This window comes from Protopterus annectens, chromosome 7.part0, assembly GCF_019279795.1.
Source record: "Protopterus annectens isolate FY-2018-M chromosome 7.part0, PAN1.0, whole genome shotgun sequence".
NCBI lineage: Eukaryota > Metazoa > Chordata > Ceratodontiformes > Protopteridae > Protopterus > Protopterus annectens.
In genome coordinates, this window is record NC_056739.1 from 574,277,876 (window position 1) to 574,295,161 (window position 17,286).

The following is a 17,286-nucleotide window of genomic DNA, read 5'->3' on the forward strand; positions in this document are numbered from 1 at the left end:
ACAGTGTCTAGAAGCCACATTTCTCTCCTTGAAGTTATGTGAATGAACAAGTTAACTCTAGCAGCATCACAAAAGTCAACTTACTGATATACAGGTCCCATCCCAGAGGCTTATACTTTGCATAGCTGCTGACATCCCTCTGTAGATTAAAAGAGAGAGAGAGGGAGGGAAGGGGGGGGGGGGAGAGAAAACAAAAGACAAAACTTTAATTAATAGTGTGACTACAGTTGAACTGAGCCTGGCCTGAGACATCATATTCTTGTTCTTATTCCTTCTAAACTTCATGGTCATGTTTGGATTCTTTAAGACAACAGCAAGATATGTTATCTTCTCAATGAATACTCTGCAAGCTAAAAGTTAAAAAGGCGGTGCAAAACATTGTAAATCTGATCTAAAAATAAAAAAAAAAACAGTGTCAGATGTTGCAACATAGCTCACAGAATTTAAGTAAACTTGCTATTCTAGAAACTGGGGTGGGATTCATGGAAATATGCTGCTCACAAGCCCTGCACATTCAAGTGTCACTATGCAGTAAAACAGGGAGATGCTAAATATCCAGATTAAAACATGCAGCACTTACAGGCAGCTGGCTGTGTGCTAAGGCTTGAAATGAGCCACAAAGTAGCTATGCAAATTTGCTTAGCCATGCAATGAAACTCTGCAGGCAGAAAGAGCCATGCAGTACAATATATACAAAGATGTAGAATATGAAATCCATAGAGTGGGAGCGAGTATGTAGTTGATATTTTCACTTGTTGGTCATGCCAAGTCTTCATATATATAAAAATAAAGCAGTACTTGTAGAAGCTAGGCTGTGTGTGTTACTGCTTCCCTCTGCGGGACAATAGTAAGCACTGCAGACAGTTAATTAACCATTTTTACTTACATGTGCAGTGGTGGTGTGTGCACATATGTGGATATGAGCAGGATTCATACGGAAAGATTGTAGAAGAAAGTAGGGAAAACAGAAAAAGTGAGCAGGATTCATACAAAGAGAATGGAAAGATTGTAGAAGAAAGTAGGGAAACAGAAAAAGTAAGCAGAGGATCACAGAAAAAAGACAACATACAGGAGTGTTCAGGATGGGAGAAGGGTGAAAGAAAACATGGCAAGGAAAGGACGATAGAATAGTATGCCTAGCAGGAAACAGACAGACAAACAATGGTGGAAATGCATGTAGTGAGTAGGGGAAATATGGGATGAAGAGAGACAAGTAGTAGACAAAAGGTGATGGAGAGAGTTAGATAATGCACAAGATATGAAGCATGATTCCAAACATAGGAAACACATGGCTGAGGACAGGCTAGGTTATGAGCAGCTGTTCTGTCACCTCCATCCTGGATGAATCAGGACCAACAGTGCAGAAATAATTTGTAGACATAGTTCACAGGCAACTATCTTATTCCACTGATGGCACTACAGAAGGGACTGTCCAGTTGAGCTGGTCAGCAATGCAGTCTAGGAAGGTTTCCACTCAGGCCACATATCTGCCCACTGCTCTCTCTACAGCAGCCTCTATCACCTGTGGCCTGACAATATCAGATAATGCAGGCGGGTTACCTTCTGTTGATGGGCCAGAACTCCAGTCTGGATAGGAACTCCCAGCCACATCACACTCTTGTGCCTCATCAAGCTTGTGATATGGGAGAGGCACGTGCAGAGAAAATCCATTATCTGGACTTGCAGTGAGCAGATAAAATGGGAAGATACTTATAAGTGAATCTGGTGAATATTTAATAGACATGTCAGCACTTCTAAGGGGAACTAACAGTGACTGGCCACCCCTCCTGCCTTCTTCAATAGTGAAATAATTTGCACCACGCTCTGCTCATACTGAAAGAGAAACAGCACATTAGAGAATCATGATAACTGCAAGGTTAGATTCTAGACCAATATCAACAGTTGCATAACTATTTCCCATAAGGTGCATGACAAACAGCAGGCAAGTGTGTGCCCCCCACACATAAGTTAAGATACATAAATATAATATGGCACAGGTATACATGGGGATATGCCAGATACTGTGCAGTCACCCCATAACAGGCTAGGCCTGAATATCGTGCACATGGATAACAGTTAACAAATTAAAACAAAATAAGTAGGCACATCACTTATTGCTACCACTACCTATGGTTATAACATTCAGGGAGCTCTTGCCTAACCTCTGCTTTCCATGTACAGGGTCCCTGCACTACTGCTCATCAAAATGATGCCTGCACTATTCCCCCACCCTGGTGATTTCTTTGAAGGAGAACAACCCATCAGTAAGGGCATGCCAGGCGGCCATACCTTTAAATACCCCATGAAAGGGTCCAGAAGGCGATTCCTGAAATAGCTATGAAGGAAATAAATCATTATTGTTTCATTCATACACCAAACAGACTGTAGCAGAAGATGAAATGCTCCTGAATCTCCTCTGAAAATTGTTATGTTTACATGGAGCAAGATGATGGCCTGTGAATGATGTCTACAATTTTTTTCTGCAGAATGATTACCAGTGAAGCATTGCTAAATGTCTACCAGTGCAGGTCTCAAGCATGAGCTTCTGGCTATAGACTGTAAGACGTGAACCTACACAGTAGGCTGCACCTTATGCCACAGGTACACCATGGCAAAATATAAGAAATGATAGATATTCAGGCCTCCTGACCTAATTTGCCCATATTCTGCATTAACAGGTATAAATTTACATAGGCTTGGAGGTGTACCATCATCTTCTAGGCTAAGATGTGCAGACCTGGGAAGCTATAATGCATACTTCTGCAAAACTATTACAAAAAACAGCAGCATTCTTTTTGATCTGTATGTAGTCTGATGAAGCACAAAGTACACTGAAAGTGAGGGATAAAAAGAAGTGATGTACTCACCATAACGTTCCATGTGAGTTGTTCATCTCGCCTTCATTCTTACAGATGGGTTCCAAGTCAGCCTACTACAAAGCTCGAGGTCTTCAGACAGCTCGAGGCCAAGTCCCAATCCCATGATGCACCTTTAGTTACCTCAGATCTTGTTTGCTGCTCTAATAATACCATATGCCATTCTATCACTTTTTTTAGGTAAAAACCATAGAAAGACAAAGCAACCATGATAAAACTAGTATCTCAGTCCTCGAAAAACCCTGGAGGGGTAGGAGGGTGGGAAGTAAGAATCTCACCATTCATTCTTACAGGTGGGTAGCGTTCCAAGCACCATCTTTATCGGGTGGCTCACGGGAGTATGTTTTTTAGGACAGTAGAACCAAAGGAGGCCCTGTCCCTGGAGGCCCCATCAGCTTTGTTACGAGTGATAAAGGTATGAGATTTTGACCAAGTGGCTGCTGCACAAATATTGTCTATAGGAAGCCTAGCAGAAAAGGTAGAGGATGTGGACATTGCTCTGATAGAATGAGCCTTAATTTTGTGTTGTAGAGGTAAACTGGCAACTGAGTAAGTGAAAGTGATACAATCAGATAACCATTTAGATAGTGTTGTTTTTGTCACTGGCATACTTTCCTAGAATCTGAAAAGGAAACAAAGTTGTTCTGATCTTCTGAATTCTTTGGTTCTATCCAGGTAAAATCTGACCTGTCTGTGAACATCAAGCTTGTGCAGCATATACTCTAAGTTCTTGGTGTGTTTGGGGAAAAACACTGGTAAATCTATAATTTGGTTAAGGTTAGCTTCAGTACAAACTTTAGGTAAGAATTAAGGATTTGTTTGTAGTGAAACTGTCAGCATGAAAAACCAAATACACAGGTTTTATGGACAAGATCTGTAGTTCCGATACTCTTCGGGCAGATGTGATGGCTACTAAAAAGATAGTCTTCCAAGACAAACTTTTCAAATCACATGAGGAAGCTGGCTCCAAAAGTGGGAGAATAATGTGTGAGAGCATAAAATTTAAGTTCCATGGGGTATAAGGGGATTTAACTTGTGGTCTGATGTGGAAGGTCCCTTTGAGAAAGGCTTTGGATAGCTAGTGTGACACTATGTTAAATCCTTCAATACCAAGATGAAAATTAGAGATGGCAGCAAGCCATACCCGAATTGTAGCTGCTGCCACTCCTTTGTTGAAAAGCATAGTAAAAAATTCTAATATAGAGGAAATAGAGGCTTGGTAGGGATCAATGTTATTCTGAGAAGCCCATATAGAAAATCTCCTCCATTTGCTAAGGTACAACTTCCTAGTATAGGATTTATGGCAAGATATTAAAATATGCTGTGTTTCGTTTGAGAGGTTATGGGACCTGGCTATTTTGGGAATTGGAGCAGTCAAGCTGTCAATTTTAGGGACTGAAGGGAGGGATGAAGGGCCCCTGACAAATGCGTCAGAAGGCCTGGACCTGGGTCCAGAATCCAAGGCTTTTCCAACAGATGAAGTCGAAAGAAGGGGAACCAAATCTGATGAGGCCAATGAGGGGCTATTAGAATAATAGTGCTTTCTGTAGTACTTTGGTCATCAGGGGAATTGGTGGGAAAGCACAGAGGAGAGCCGGAGGCCAATCGTGAATGAGTGAGTCACTTGGTGAATCTCCCGGAGGGGGAATCAGGGCAAAGTAGCTTCTGCAATTTGTGTTCATGGGGGAAGCAAAAAGATCACAGCAAGGCTGGCCCCATCTGCGGAATATTCTCTCCGCTATATCTTTTTTGAGGGACCATTCATGAGGCAATAAAATTGTCCTGCTTAGTTTATCTGCAATTACGTTGGATTTCCCCAGAATGTGCATTGCTATCAGAAAGCGCTGGGTGGATGTAGCCCACTGCCATACTCTTAAGGCCTCTCAACAAAGGGGATAGGACGTGGTTCCTCCTTGTTTAAGTACCAGACCACTGACATGTTGTCCGTCTGATTCGCAATTGTCCCCAGAGGGAGAGAGTCCTGAAAGTACTGCAATGCCAAGAGTACCACTCGCATCTCCAGGACACTGATATGCAGATGTGTCTCTCATTCGGTCCATGTGCCTTGGGCTGTTCTTCCCTGAAAATGCCCCTCCACCCGATCAGAGACGTGTCCGTGGTCACTGTGGCCGATGGTGATGGTAGGATAAAAGGGATGACCTATCGTTAATTGAAGAGAGGTCAACCACCACTGAAGATCCTTTTTGCATGTGTTTGTTACAATAATGAGATGAGACACTGGGAGCTCTTGATAAGACAATTGCATGAACAGCTGCCATTGTAGAATCCGCATGTGCATGCGACCCAGTGGAATTGCTATTATTGCAGCTGCCATCATCCCTAACAACTTTAGCACTTCTGATGCTGGAACCTTGTCTCTGGATATGATGTTGTGAATTTGCTGATGAAGTAGTAACATCCTTTCTGATGGAAGTTTTAAAGTGGTGGTGGTGGTGTCCAATTCTGCTCCGATAAAAACGATACGATGCAATGGTGACAAGGTAGATTTTTCTAAGTTTATGGTAATGCCCAGTTGTTTGCAAAGAGTAAGAGTGGTGCCCCTGGCTTGTAGTAGCTGATGCCTGGTGGTGGCGGTGAGGAGCCAATCGTCTAAGTATGGAAACACCTGGAATCCCAAACGTCTCAGGTGAGCCGTGACCACTGCCATACATTTGGTGAACACTCTGGGGGCTGTAGTGAGACCAAAGGGCAGGGCTTGAAGCTGGTAATAATTGGCTCCCAGCCAGAAGCGCAGACGATCCCTGGATGGTCTGGCCATTTTTATATGGTAGCACACATCCTGGAGATCTATCGAGCACATCCAATCTTCTTTCCCTAAGAAGGGAATTATCGACTGAAGCGTGACCATCCGGAACTTCTCCTTCTTGACAGATCTGTTTAGTCTGCTGAGGTCCAAAATAGGTCTCCAGTCCCCTGTCTTTTTTGGCACTAAAAAGAATCTTGAGTAAGTTCCAAATCCTGTCAGATCTGCAGAGACTGGTTGGATGACTCTTTTTCTTAGCAACGTTTGGACCTCTACTGTTGCTTGTTCCCTGCAACAGGGTGGAACGTCTGGGATTTTTGTTGTCAATGGAGGGGGCATGGCGAAGGAAATAAAATATCCTCTGGAAACTATACTTTGTACCCAGTTGTCATTTGTTATTTTTAGCCAGGCGTCTGGATACAAAGATAAGCGACCCATGACTGCCTCTAGAGTAGGACAGTCGGGCCTCCTTTCAGGAGCACTGGTAGGGCTTCCCAAAGAACTAGTCTCTGTCACCCTGGTTTTGCAAACCCCCTCTGCAGCGAGGGCGGCGTCTTCCATTATTGTCCCCTCCTCCGCCCCTGGAGGGGGGTTCACCACGTGTGTCCAGAAAGGCTCCTTGGCTTTTTGGAACATCTTTCCTCCCCTTTGACCCTTGGGGTAGGGTCTAGTAGGGGTGGAAAAACGGACTCCGACAGCAGACAGAGTCCTTCCTGCTCACACCTAGTCAACGTTTCCTTAACTTTGGGCCCAAAAAGAAATGTGCCATCAAAAGGGGTGTTGACAAAGAATGACTTAAAAGGTTCCGCAAAGGAACATAAGCGCATCCAGGAGTGTCTCCTGAGAGCAATTCATGTACCCGCTGCCCTACTCGTTCCATCAGCTGCATATGAGATGAGACGCATGGACGAGTTCACTATGGAATTAAGGGTAGCAAGCTGGGAGGCAACTTTGAATGAAGTTCCTTCAGCTACCGTACTCTGAAGAGTATCTCCAAGCTCTTTTAGGAGGTCTCTTTGCAGTCTTGTGAAAAGTGTAAGATAGTTCAGTGAACATTTGGCAAAAGTCGCTGAACTATATATGCACTTCCCGTATCTATCCATGATCCTAGAGTCATTGCTAGGAGGCTGGACAGAGCAAGAAGTTTCTGACATCTCCTTTTTGGTGGCTATTGCTACCACCATGGCATCAAGAGGCACTCCCTTAGTGAGAAAGGACTTATCCTGAGGGACAGAAATAAATTTATTGGGTCTCCTAGGGACAGGCTCCATGGTGTACGGAGACTCCCATGCCCTTTGTGAGACCAGCTCCATAAGCTCATCAAAGGGGAGAGACACTCAAGAGGTGGAGGGTTGAGACCCGAAAGCTTTCATGAGGACCGACTCATCTTCAGTAGGGTTGATGGGCTTCCAGCCACCTCTCTGCTTAAGGATTTTTAATATATCTGCAAATGAGATACCCTCAGAGGGGGACCGTGGGGACCCTTCTGATTCATCTAAGTCGGTGTCAGATGTGAAAGACTCCTGTGGGGAGTCTAGATGCTTCCTCTTGCAAATTCCCTTACTGGGAACCTCATCAGTGGGAACTTCTGGTGAGGTCTCGGAAGAGCAGGGGCCACCCAGTGGGGCTTCCTGAGGCTCAGGGTCTCTATGCTTCAAAGGGATCTGTGAGGCAGAAGTGAACACAGGTGTTTTTGGGGAGAAGGTAGTTGGTCCTGAAGTTGTGGATGTCTTGGGGGACATTACTCTCCTCATGGACTGAAAAGCACCTCTGTTCTGATGAGAAGGAACCGCTGGATCCGAAGAAACAACTGATCCCCTCCACACCGGAACAGTGGGCTCTGATCCATAGGTAGAAGCAGAACTCATCCGAGCCGAGGTCCTGAGAAGCAAAGTCGGAACAGACAGGTCAGTCCGACTATCCTCCCTGGACCCGACCGGTTGAGTGTTGGCTCCTAGACTCCTTGATGGGTGCCAAGAAAGTCTGAGTAAATGGAACCGATGGCACTGGAGCAGGCATCGGCTCCAAAGGCTCCACAATCATAAGGTCCAACTCCTCTGGCTCCGACAGACTGGTATGGGTCGGAGGAGGAAAAGAAGTAGATGGAATAACAGTTTTTGGTTCTGAAACCACTTGGGTTGGAACCGATAAAAATTTAGCAAACACTGGTGCCTGTAGCAACTTCTGCACCACACGATGCACATCCAAATCAGATAGCCTAATCGATGACCAAGATGAGTGGATGGAGGGTGGTACTGACTGGAGGATAGGTGATTTCAATACTTCGGAGACCGGTTCCAGAACTGGGGACCGGCTCTGAAAAGACAGGACGCTCGGCTCTGAGAGCTGTGGAGCTGATGTCGATGGTTTCTTAGATTTTGATGAGTCCAATGAAGAAGCCTTAGAGGACTTGGAGGATTTGGGAGACTGACTAGTTTTATCCTGGTCACTCAAAGTTTCTTGCAAAGAAGATTTTAGAAGTCCTCTATCGATCAATTTTCTTTTCCTTTCATGTAATACTCAGCTTGAAAAGGAATGGCAGATGGAGCAACTCCCTTGCAAGTGCAAGGCACCCAGACAATAGACACAATTTACATGACTTTCAGACACTGACATCTTTTGTCCACACTACTGACATTTTTTAAACCCAGATTTGGGATGTTTATCTTTATCTTGGTCATCCATGAAACTATCCAACTGTACACAAGCAGACTTGTAATACCAAAAAAGAATGCACGCACACACACACACACACACACACACACACACACACACACACACACACACACAAATTTTAGCAATTTTAAACTATCCTATAATATATAAACTGTAAGTAGCCCTTAAAAAACAAATGGGCTCTATACGGATAAATGTGCGCTAACTATAAATGTGTAAACACACACACACAATTTCTAAAGTCTATAAATGCTTATAAAACACACTACTAAGCTATTCCAACTATCCTAATATCTATATAAAGGCACACCAAAGAAGGGAAAGGGAATACTAAAGGCCTATAAAAAATCAAAGGCCAAAAGGACTATTAGAAACTATCAGAATTAAGCTAACAATCAAACAAGCTATTAATGATTTAAAGTTCTAAAGTTATAACTATCCATATATAAGATATGACAGAAATAGGAATTTTTTGAGAAAAATTGCTATACTGGCCCGAGCTGTGCTAGGAAACCTCCAAGCTGTTGCAGCGGCAAACTAAATCTGAGGTAACTCAAGGTGCATCATGGGATAGGGACTTTGCCTCGAGCTGTCTGAAGACCTCGAGCTTTGTAGTAGGCCGACTCGGAGCCGAGGATTGGCTTTGAGGCCATCTGTAAGAATGAACGGCGAGATAGAACAACTTCACATCCTGTGTTTTGTCTACTTTCTTACAGATGTGCATCATTCCACTGGAATTCACATTATAAACAGATATCAAAAGGAATATGTATACCTATATGTGTTTCACATTTGTAGAGGACAGCTTACAATATCAGGACAATATGTAGCTCTACATAGCTTACAATATCAGTACAGGCTGTAGCTCTGCATGTCTGTGACTGTTGCAGTACTGCTATGGCCTATCTAATGTACATGTTGATCTACGGCAGTTATAAGCCAACATACAAGTAACCCCCAAAGTACTACAATAGGGCGATATGACTGGTGGTTTAGAACATGACCAATCTATTGGCCATCAGCTGGGATGCCTATCTTACCCTACACATACTTGTTTGAATGTACACCTGCTGTATGTATTCCCATATCTGTCCCTACAGTGTTGTATGGCATACACCTACAGTTATCTCTTTTATTACAATGCAGTCTAAGTAAGTGATCCCTTTGTCTGGCTGTCACTCTCCCAGTCTCAACAATATAGAGCTAAAGTACTGTGTCATCAGTTCAAAGGTGTCTACATGTCCAGAGAATGAAGTGGATGGCACAGGAAGACAACTTCAGTCCTACTAAAAATGATGTCCCATTAAAGGCATTTAGGATACATAGACAGTACCTATAAGGAAGAAGGAAGAAGGAATGCTGACCAGCCTTTATGTGTACAAGTGTGTGAAGACAGTATTCCATAACATTAATGTCATTGAAGGGAATGTAATCATACCTTACAACAGCATTGTAATTGTGTCACCAACATGCCACTCAGCATCAAGGCAAAGGTGCATTCCACACCAGCTGAGAGGTTGGAAACAGAGGAAGGCATCTGGGAGCAACAGGCTGACAAAGCCAGGAGTTTTTGGTGTCCCTGCAAGAGCATACTGGTTCTGGTATTATCCCTGGAGGAGTGGGCAATGACATCAGGATGGGGTCACTCTCACTTTTCTTGGTGGATGATGCACCAACTTACTACCTCTCACACCAGAGTTCTTACAAGTGCACTGCACATAGACACCACAGGCTGAACATAATAAGTGCTGGCTATGTACTGGTCTAGGAGGTACTGGCAGAAAATGTGATATCATCCACCAAAAAAACTGTGGTTGTCTAGCATCCCATTGGGTAGAGCAGCCCCTATGATTCCAACATCCAGCACTGCTCCCCCTCTGGATATTGTGGCAGATGTGCAGAAAGTGTGTAAACTGTGTATAACCACCATTTTGCAGTCTTGCAGAAGTGCCTGACACCATTACATCTCACAGGTTTCCCGACATATAGGTATCACTCAGGATTTATCAGCAAATATGAAGGAGTATCATCCAGGGACAATCTGTTACCAACCCAATCCAGCATGGACCTCACTGCTATGCTGCATGCCACCCAAGAGGACATGGAGACTAGAGACACAATAAGGAATGGCCAGATGAGGTCTATGGTGGCATATACCACTGCCAAATCTACCACTATAAGGAGGCTTTACAGTGCCATCACCACCACATTCACTAGCAGTGTTGTCTGAGATTGGGAGAGGGTCCACATCAGGGGTGTAGGGAACCACTAGGAGTACAAAGTTCTCCCCTGCATCTGGACATGTATGATGTTCCATCACCCCTCAATGGTGGTGTCTAGAACTCACTCTCACCCTCCACTGGCAAAACACCTCATATGCAGACCCTATCCAGTTCACAGTCCCTGTTATGGGGACCAAAAGCCTTAGTGCAACAAGCCAGTACAATGGCCATACATTGCAGGTGCACAGTGGCATCTCAGACACACTTCAAGATAAAACTGTCTATGACACAAGATACCACCTCCACTCTGGGAAACCCACATCTGCACCGAGCCATGGTCACATAGTGGGACCTTACCACATCACATTATGAGAGTATGTACTGCATACAATACATCTGACACCTAGAGACCCTGGCTTCAGAAATCATTGATATGCCCACTATACAATGTGTGTAGACATACATTTGTCATTGTGTCCTTAGTCATCTGTTAACAACATGATGTCTGTGACTCACTCCACCTTCCCTCCTGTGAGAATGTAGGATGCATAGTGTGACTTGACCAAGTTCAGTATAGTCTAACATTTACATGGCATGCATGTTCTATCTGTCTGACACTGCACTGTCACTGGATGCTTGTCAGGGTTCATTAACATAGACTAGATGTTGCTGATTCCCCTGTACTACCATGCACTACACATGTCAATGACTAGAGGTGGTCATGTGGTTGCCAGATATTGCACTTGCCCTGCTGGCAGCATGTGTGTGTGCAACCCTGTTGTGCCAGTATCTTGGGCCTACCTAGCTTGTCTCCTCATCACCATATTATGAAGCATGCAACATACCAAGAACATCCTGAAGGCTGTGGCAGGATCATACTTGAGCATCCATGTAGACACGCCGAGTCTGCTGTAGCAGGTTTTTTGCAAACCAAAAACATATTTGTGTGCGCAGTGTTTTGATGCTGTTTATGCATGCCATAAGCAAGGGCTCCAGCAGGTATGAAGTGTCATGTGCTGCAGAATATGAACATGTGTGTATGTCGGGGTATTACAAGATATGGACACACAAAAATGTAGATATATTGTTTAACATTAGCCACACTGCCTGCACGTACCAACTAGATCCCTGTGGAATGTCAATATGCAGGAAACAGAGATGTAGCTGAGATATGTACTAGATATGCAAACTGCCTGGGAGCTGTGTGGACACACTGGCTAAGATCCCACGTGTCACATTAGTACCTGGCAGTTCATGGAACGGTAGCTTTTCCTGTTCACAAACTTTTATGACTGTCAGCCAGGTAGGGTTAAGATCCCATGTGTCACATTATTACCTGGCAGTTCATGGAACGGTAACTATTCCTGTTCACAAACTTTTATGACTGTCAGCCAGGTGGGGCCTTTATTGCTACTTGTGTGCAATCTATGACACCCAGTACCTTAGGGAGCTAGCCGATGTCATAGAAGGTAGGCATTGTGTTTGCTGTCTTTGATGGTGTACTAGGAAGTCATGTATCTTCCTCAATATGCAGAAGCACTACATCAAGGAACTTAAGTATTCCGAGGGGGAGGTCTGTGAAATACCCAAAGTGCATCCAGTTGCTCTCTGCAAGATCCCTGCAGCTAATATGAAAAAAAAAAACTATACGGATTTTGTTCTCCAGAGGTATTGGAAGGCACCACATTCCCACCTATTTCATGTGAGCATGACAATGTTAACTAAGACTGACTCTAAAACATAGCAAGGCCTTGCTGAGTCTAATTATGGTGGCTGCCAAAAAAGCAATCACTAGAAAATGGAAATCAAAGTCTAAACCAACTTTACTAGAAGTATCAAAGATAGTAACAGAGATAAAACAACTGGAATTGGGATATTTAGAAAAGGATAGGAGCAAATTACATAGGACAAAATGGGAACTGTGGGATCAATACATGCACAGGAGGAACAAAGTTTAAAATTTTGACTGACAATGACTGGATATATTATAAGTGATGTATAATGTTTGCAGCTACAGTTATGTTGCCATGGTTTGTAATGTTTAATGTTTGTAACTGAAATTGTGTTGGTATGGTTTATTTTAATTTATATAAATGTTAAGACTGCTGATGTCATACATGCTAATAAAGATATTTCTTGTTTAAAAAAATTAAACTGTATTAAATCTCAAAAAAAAAAAACTGACCCTAAAACGATCAGTAATATCTTGATCAATGAAACTGTGATGTAACCAGCTATCTGATGATGGTACTGTTTACACTGAAGTATATTGGCACTAACCTCATACTAGCAGGAAACAGCAACATGATATCGTGGCTGCTGTTCTGTGACTCTTAGCTGTTCTGCTACATGCCAAGATATTTTCTTCAAGCATTTCTGCTGAATGCAAAGAGATTTTTGGCCTCCTTTCCTCTTTTTTACAGTTGGGTGCAAACAGCTGTGGAATCTCCTATGTAGATGACCATGCATAGTGACTAGGGTCTCCCTGGATACATTTTAAGATTATTAGGACTTCCTTTTGCTACAACGTTTTATTTGCATGGCTTTATGCAGTCTTTGTTATATACCTCATGTCGTGCATTTGAGCTCACTGCACTGAATTGTAACATGGGACTATGAATCACTACTGGCCTGCACCAGTATGTTTGTTGCCAGTTCTGGCTCAAGTGAGTGCTATGTAATACACAATTTATCTATGAATCCCATCTTCTTTCTAGTGGTTAACTGAGACAGATGCCCAAAAACTAACCACTCTAATCCTGCCTGCCTTAGATATTGTTTGACATATGGTGACCTTCATTCCTAGTAAATTTTGATCTATGAACCCTTGAAACCCTCAATGCTTTACCCCACTATACAGACATATATCATTTTTTCAGTGAATAACTATTTCATGTGCTCTTCCTAAAATTCCCTTCCTCATAATTCATTCTTTTAGTTCATTGCAAGCCATTTTCCAGAGCTTCTGTTATATAAAAAGACTCATTTACTGATCCTATAACATACTTACAAGCCTCCTGTTTGACCACTTGCCTGTAATGTATACATGCATACATATCTCTTTCTCTTTGGCTTTCTACAACAAAAGATGATTTAGTCTCAACATGACACCACTTAACCTCCTATGAATGTGTTCTGCCCTATTCACTGTCCTTTAACCTGAAGGAACAGATTTAAAATTGAAAGCACCGGCTTTCCTTAAACATCACTTTAGTTGTTGAGAATCAGTCTCACTGGACTCAGAAGTTTGCCTTCCCCTTTTCAACAGATTCAGAATACAACAAGTTAACTGACTTGCTTGTATACATAAAACGCAAGTGAACTCTAAAGGAATCCAAACTCAGATTTGATTTCAAATAAAACTTTTAACTTTTATGTGTGGCTACCCCAAAAAATAAAAAAATATATTTTAGCCAAAGTCTATTAAGTTATCTATACAGTGGCAACCCTCCTCTGTCCTTTCCTCCTGTTGGCCATGCCTATTGCCTTTTTAAAAATACCCCTCCACTACAGTCCATCAGACATAACCACCCGAACGTCTTCTTAAGGTTTAGTGATGTTCAGCCTCTGTTCCATATCCCACTATTACATTCTCCTAGATCTCAGACAGACGTCTCAAAAGGTATTCCACTATATGGACTGGTTCTGCACCAGAATTCTGTATGGGAGGGGTGTACTCAACTCTGCACAATTACAGGGATCCCAACATGTGCCTCAATTTAGTTCCAACCTGTAAACTGTTAATCTCTCAGAAATGGGAGCCTCAGTTAGAATGGGGGTGAGACTTCTCCTGCAAAAGTGATGGTTTCAGAGAAACCCACTAAACAGCCAGCCATATGGCATTCTACACTGCAGATCCTACTTCTGTTTGTGAGGAAAAGTCAACAATCCCTTAAGATGGAGCAGCAGTCTTTATGAACCCTGCTCTAATCAAATATAGGCTACCAAAGATACCACTACTTATTTAAAAGACCAAAGAACAATAATGGCATGGCAGTTGAATCTGGGGCCATTCAGATTTCTGACCTCTTGGCTGGGTTCAGTACCATAAATATTACCATGCTGGGGTCTGAAAACTGAAATTAATATTTATTTTGAACATTCCACATTTGCAGACTTGATTAGCTTCTTTATATCATACTGTTAGCTTGACAATTTATCTGCCTCAAAAGAGCTGTTTGCATTCAAAAGGAATCATATTGAGCAAAGTAAACTTCAGTAACTTCTTCACTATTTCATACTATGCTACTAGGAGCTAGAATGTTAACTATTATGTCAACAAGTTTCATGCCACAAAGGAAAGAGTAAATGAAGAACAAAGAAAACATTACTCAAATTCCAATATATCTATCTCTCTTGAGAGAGCACATTTATTGAGAATTTTTGTTAAACAACCTTCAGCCTAATCCAGGAGAATGCATTGTTGAAGTTACATGATTAGAACTCTCTGTGGGGGAAGAGATGAATTACTTTTGACAGACGTTAAAAAACAAACACATATGGATAGAAAAAGGTTATTTGAAGTACTTCTCCAAACAAAGCTTGTACTTGGCCATGGTCTGCATGTTTATAAGGGAATGACTGGTAAACTAAATATTTTCAGGATTCTGAATGATAGTGCAACAAACAATGAAAGGCCTTGACATTGCCATCAAATACTTATGAAATGCTGTATGTTTCTACTAAATAGGCAGCATGAATCTGATTTGTTCCACTATTAGGGCAAAAGCCCTCCTTTCTGTCTTTCCCAGGCAAAGGCAAGAGTTAGGTCATTCTGCTGATCTTTAAGATCATCCTATTCCCAACCTTGTTGTCAGCTTGTATGCCCTACAACAGCATTCTCTGAAGGTGCGTACGTGGTACTGCACATGCCCAGCCTTCCAAGTTAAGTGGCTCACTGCTGCAATCTATCGGAGGGTCAGGACAACCACTCAGATTGTTGGCATCTTCAGTAGACAGACTAACTGAAGTCCCCATTGGGATGCTTGCAAGTATTACTAGTTCCAGGTTTCATGTTGGTGTTGTGATTTGCATTTTTTGGCCATACAAATACATGGCTCTCCGCAAAATCTTTCCTGTCGCTCAAGCTTCTTATATTTAATGTGAAGTATTTTTCTTTCAAAGAGAATCACTGCATCCAACAAAATATTTAACTTCTCATCTACAATATCATGAGGAAAGGTGTCATAAAGATGCTGTTGCTCAGTCAGAATCCTTTCTGTTAGTAGTTGTCCTCCGGTTTGGAGAATTCAATAAATAAATGCAAGTAATTTAAACTTAAGTCCAAATTAAGCTTCTGCCACTTTGATATTAGCTGAGGATGCCGATCCCCATAGGTCAGCATTTTAAGTATTCTCAGACCACGAGGCACAGCATGATGTTCAATACATTTATCTAGGTGATACCTCTGGGTTTGCAAAAGCTTAGGTTTATATAAGTCATTCTTGAGTTTATGTAAATTAGTTAACAGCAAACCACAGTCAATACCTGAAACATCCATTTGCCCAGAATCAAAAGCAGTATTCTCATTTAATAAGGGGTTGTCCTGACCCTTCAAACATTCTGAAAATCTATCGAAACAAAATCCAATATTAATGGAATTGCTGCATGGATTGCAGTCCAGTTCTATCTCTGTGGAACCACCTTCTGCCATTGCTCTAATTCGCCACGAACAAGAATAAAGTAAATACAAAACAGTCAGCAAAAAGGATAAATGGTTTACGCAAAAAAAGTAGTAAATTCAAAAACACACAAGAGTGAACCAAAACAAAGTAGCAGTCAAAAAATAAGCTTCAAGTGGAGTCAAAATATGGAAATTTAATAATATGCAAGTGCTTTCATGCATAAGCACTTTTTCAGACTGACTAAACATAAAAACACAAATGTTCTTAAATATTGCAAATCAATTAAGAACCAACAAATAAAAAAGCAGCACCTCTAAAACAATTAATCACCATATGAACAGATTAATGCCTGATCTAAGGTGTCTTAAGGTAAGGTTTGAGGGAAGTACTTTCATTTAATCCAAAATTCCTGTCAGCTTGTAAGGTTAAAATCCATCTTAATTCATTGTTTTCTGTTTTATTAACAATACATCCACCCCTAATATTTTAGTCATTAACTGAATTACTTTAAAAAGAAAGCTATGACCATTGTTAGATTTAATATGCTTATATTGTGCATTTGTACTAAACTTTCTTCTAATTTCACTGTTATGTTCAAGAAATCTTTCATTCAAGCTTTGATTTGTCATGCCAACATAAAAACAAGGGCAATCTAAACAGGTTGCCAAATATACCAAAGTTCTGCTCTTGCAGTCAGCATAAAATTTAAATTCATACTTAATATGAGTAGTGGGGTGTACAAAATAAGGGATATCCGAAATATAGCAGCAAGCCTCACAGCAATGGCAGGGATGTGTACCAATTCTAAAGGACAATACCCATGGCTCAATCATGATATTAAAAACCAAGCTTCAAGTGAAGTTAAAATCTTGAAATTTAATAATACGTAAGCGCTTTCGCAGTTGTCAAAAATACTGCTTCTTCAGACATTAAAACTAAACCAAACATTGCTCAGTTTTAAATACAGAAACGAATAATGTTGTAGCCAATCACATAAAAGAACATATCAATATCCTAGCAACAAAGTAAACCTTAAAAGAGCTATAAGAAAACTGGCTTACTAATTTAAAGGCACACCATTAAAAAAGCATAATAAAATAGCATGAGAAAAACCAGTAAGAGAA

The 17,286-nt window shown here is 41.7% G+C and overlaps 1 protein-coding gene across 2 annotated transcripts in view; it reads right to left on the reverse strand.

Annotated features, from left to right (window-relative positions):
• The window catches only part of LOC122806599 (P2R1A-PPP2R2A-interacting phosphatase regulator 1-like), an 848,478-nt gene that overhangs the window by 525,559 nt on the left and 305,633 nt on the right, over nucleotides 1–17,286 (reverse strand). For both annotated transcript variants that reach the window (XM_044077155.1, XM_044077157.1), the window contains exon 5: nucleotides 85–139. In XM_044077155.1, the coding sequence (XP_043933090.1) occupies nucleotides 85–139 (55 nt within the window). The remainder of the gene's footprint in view (nucleotides 1–84; nucleotides 140–17,286) is intronic.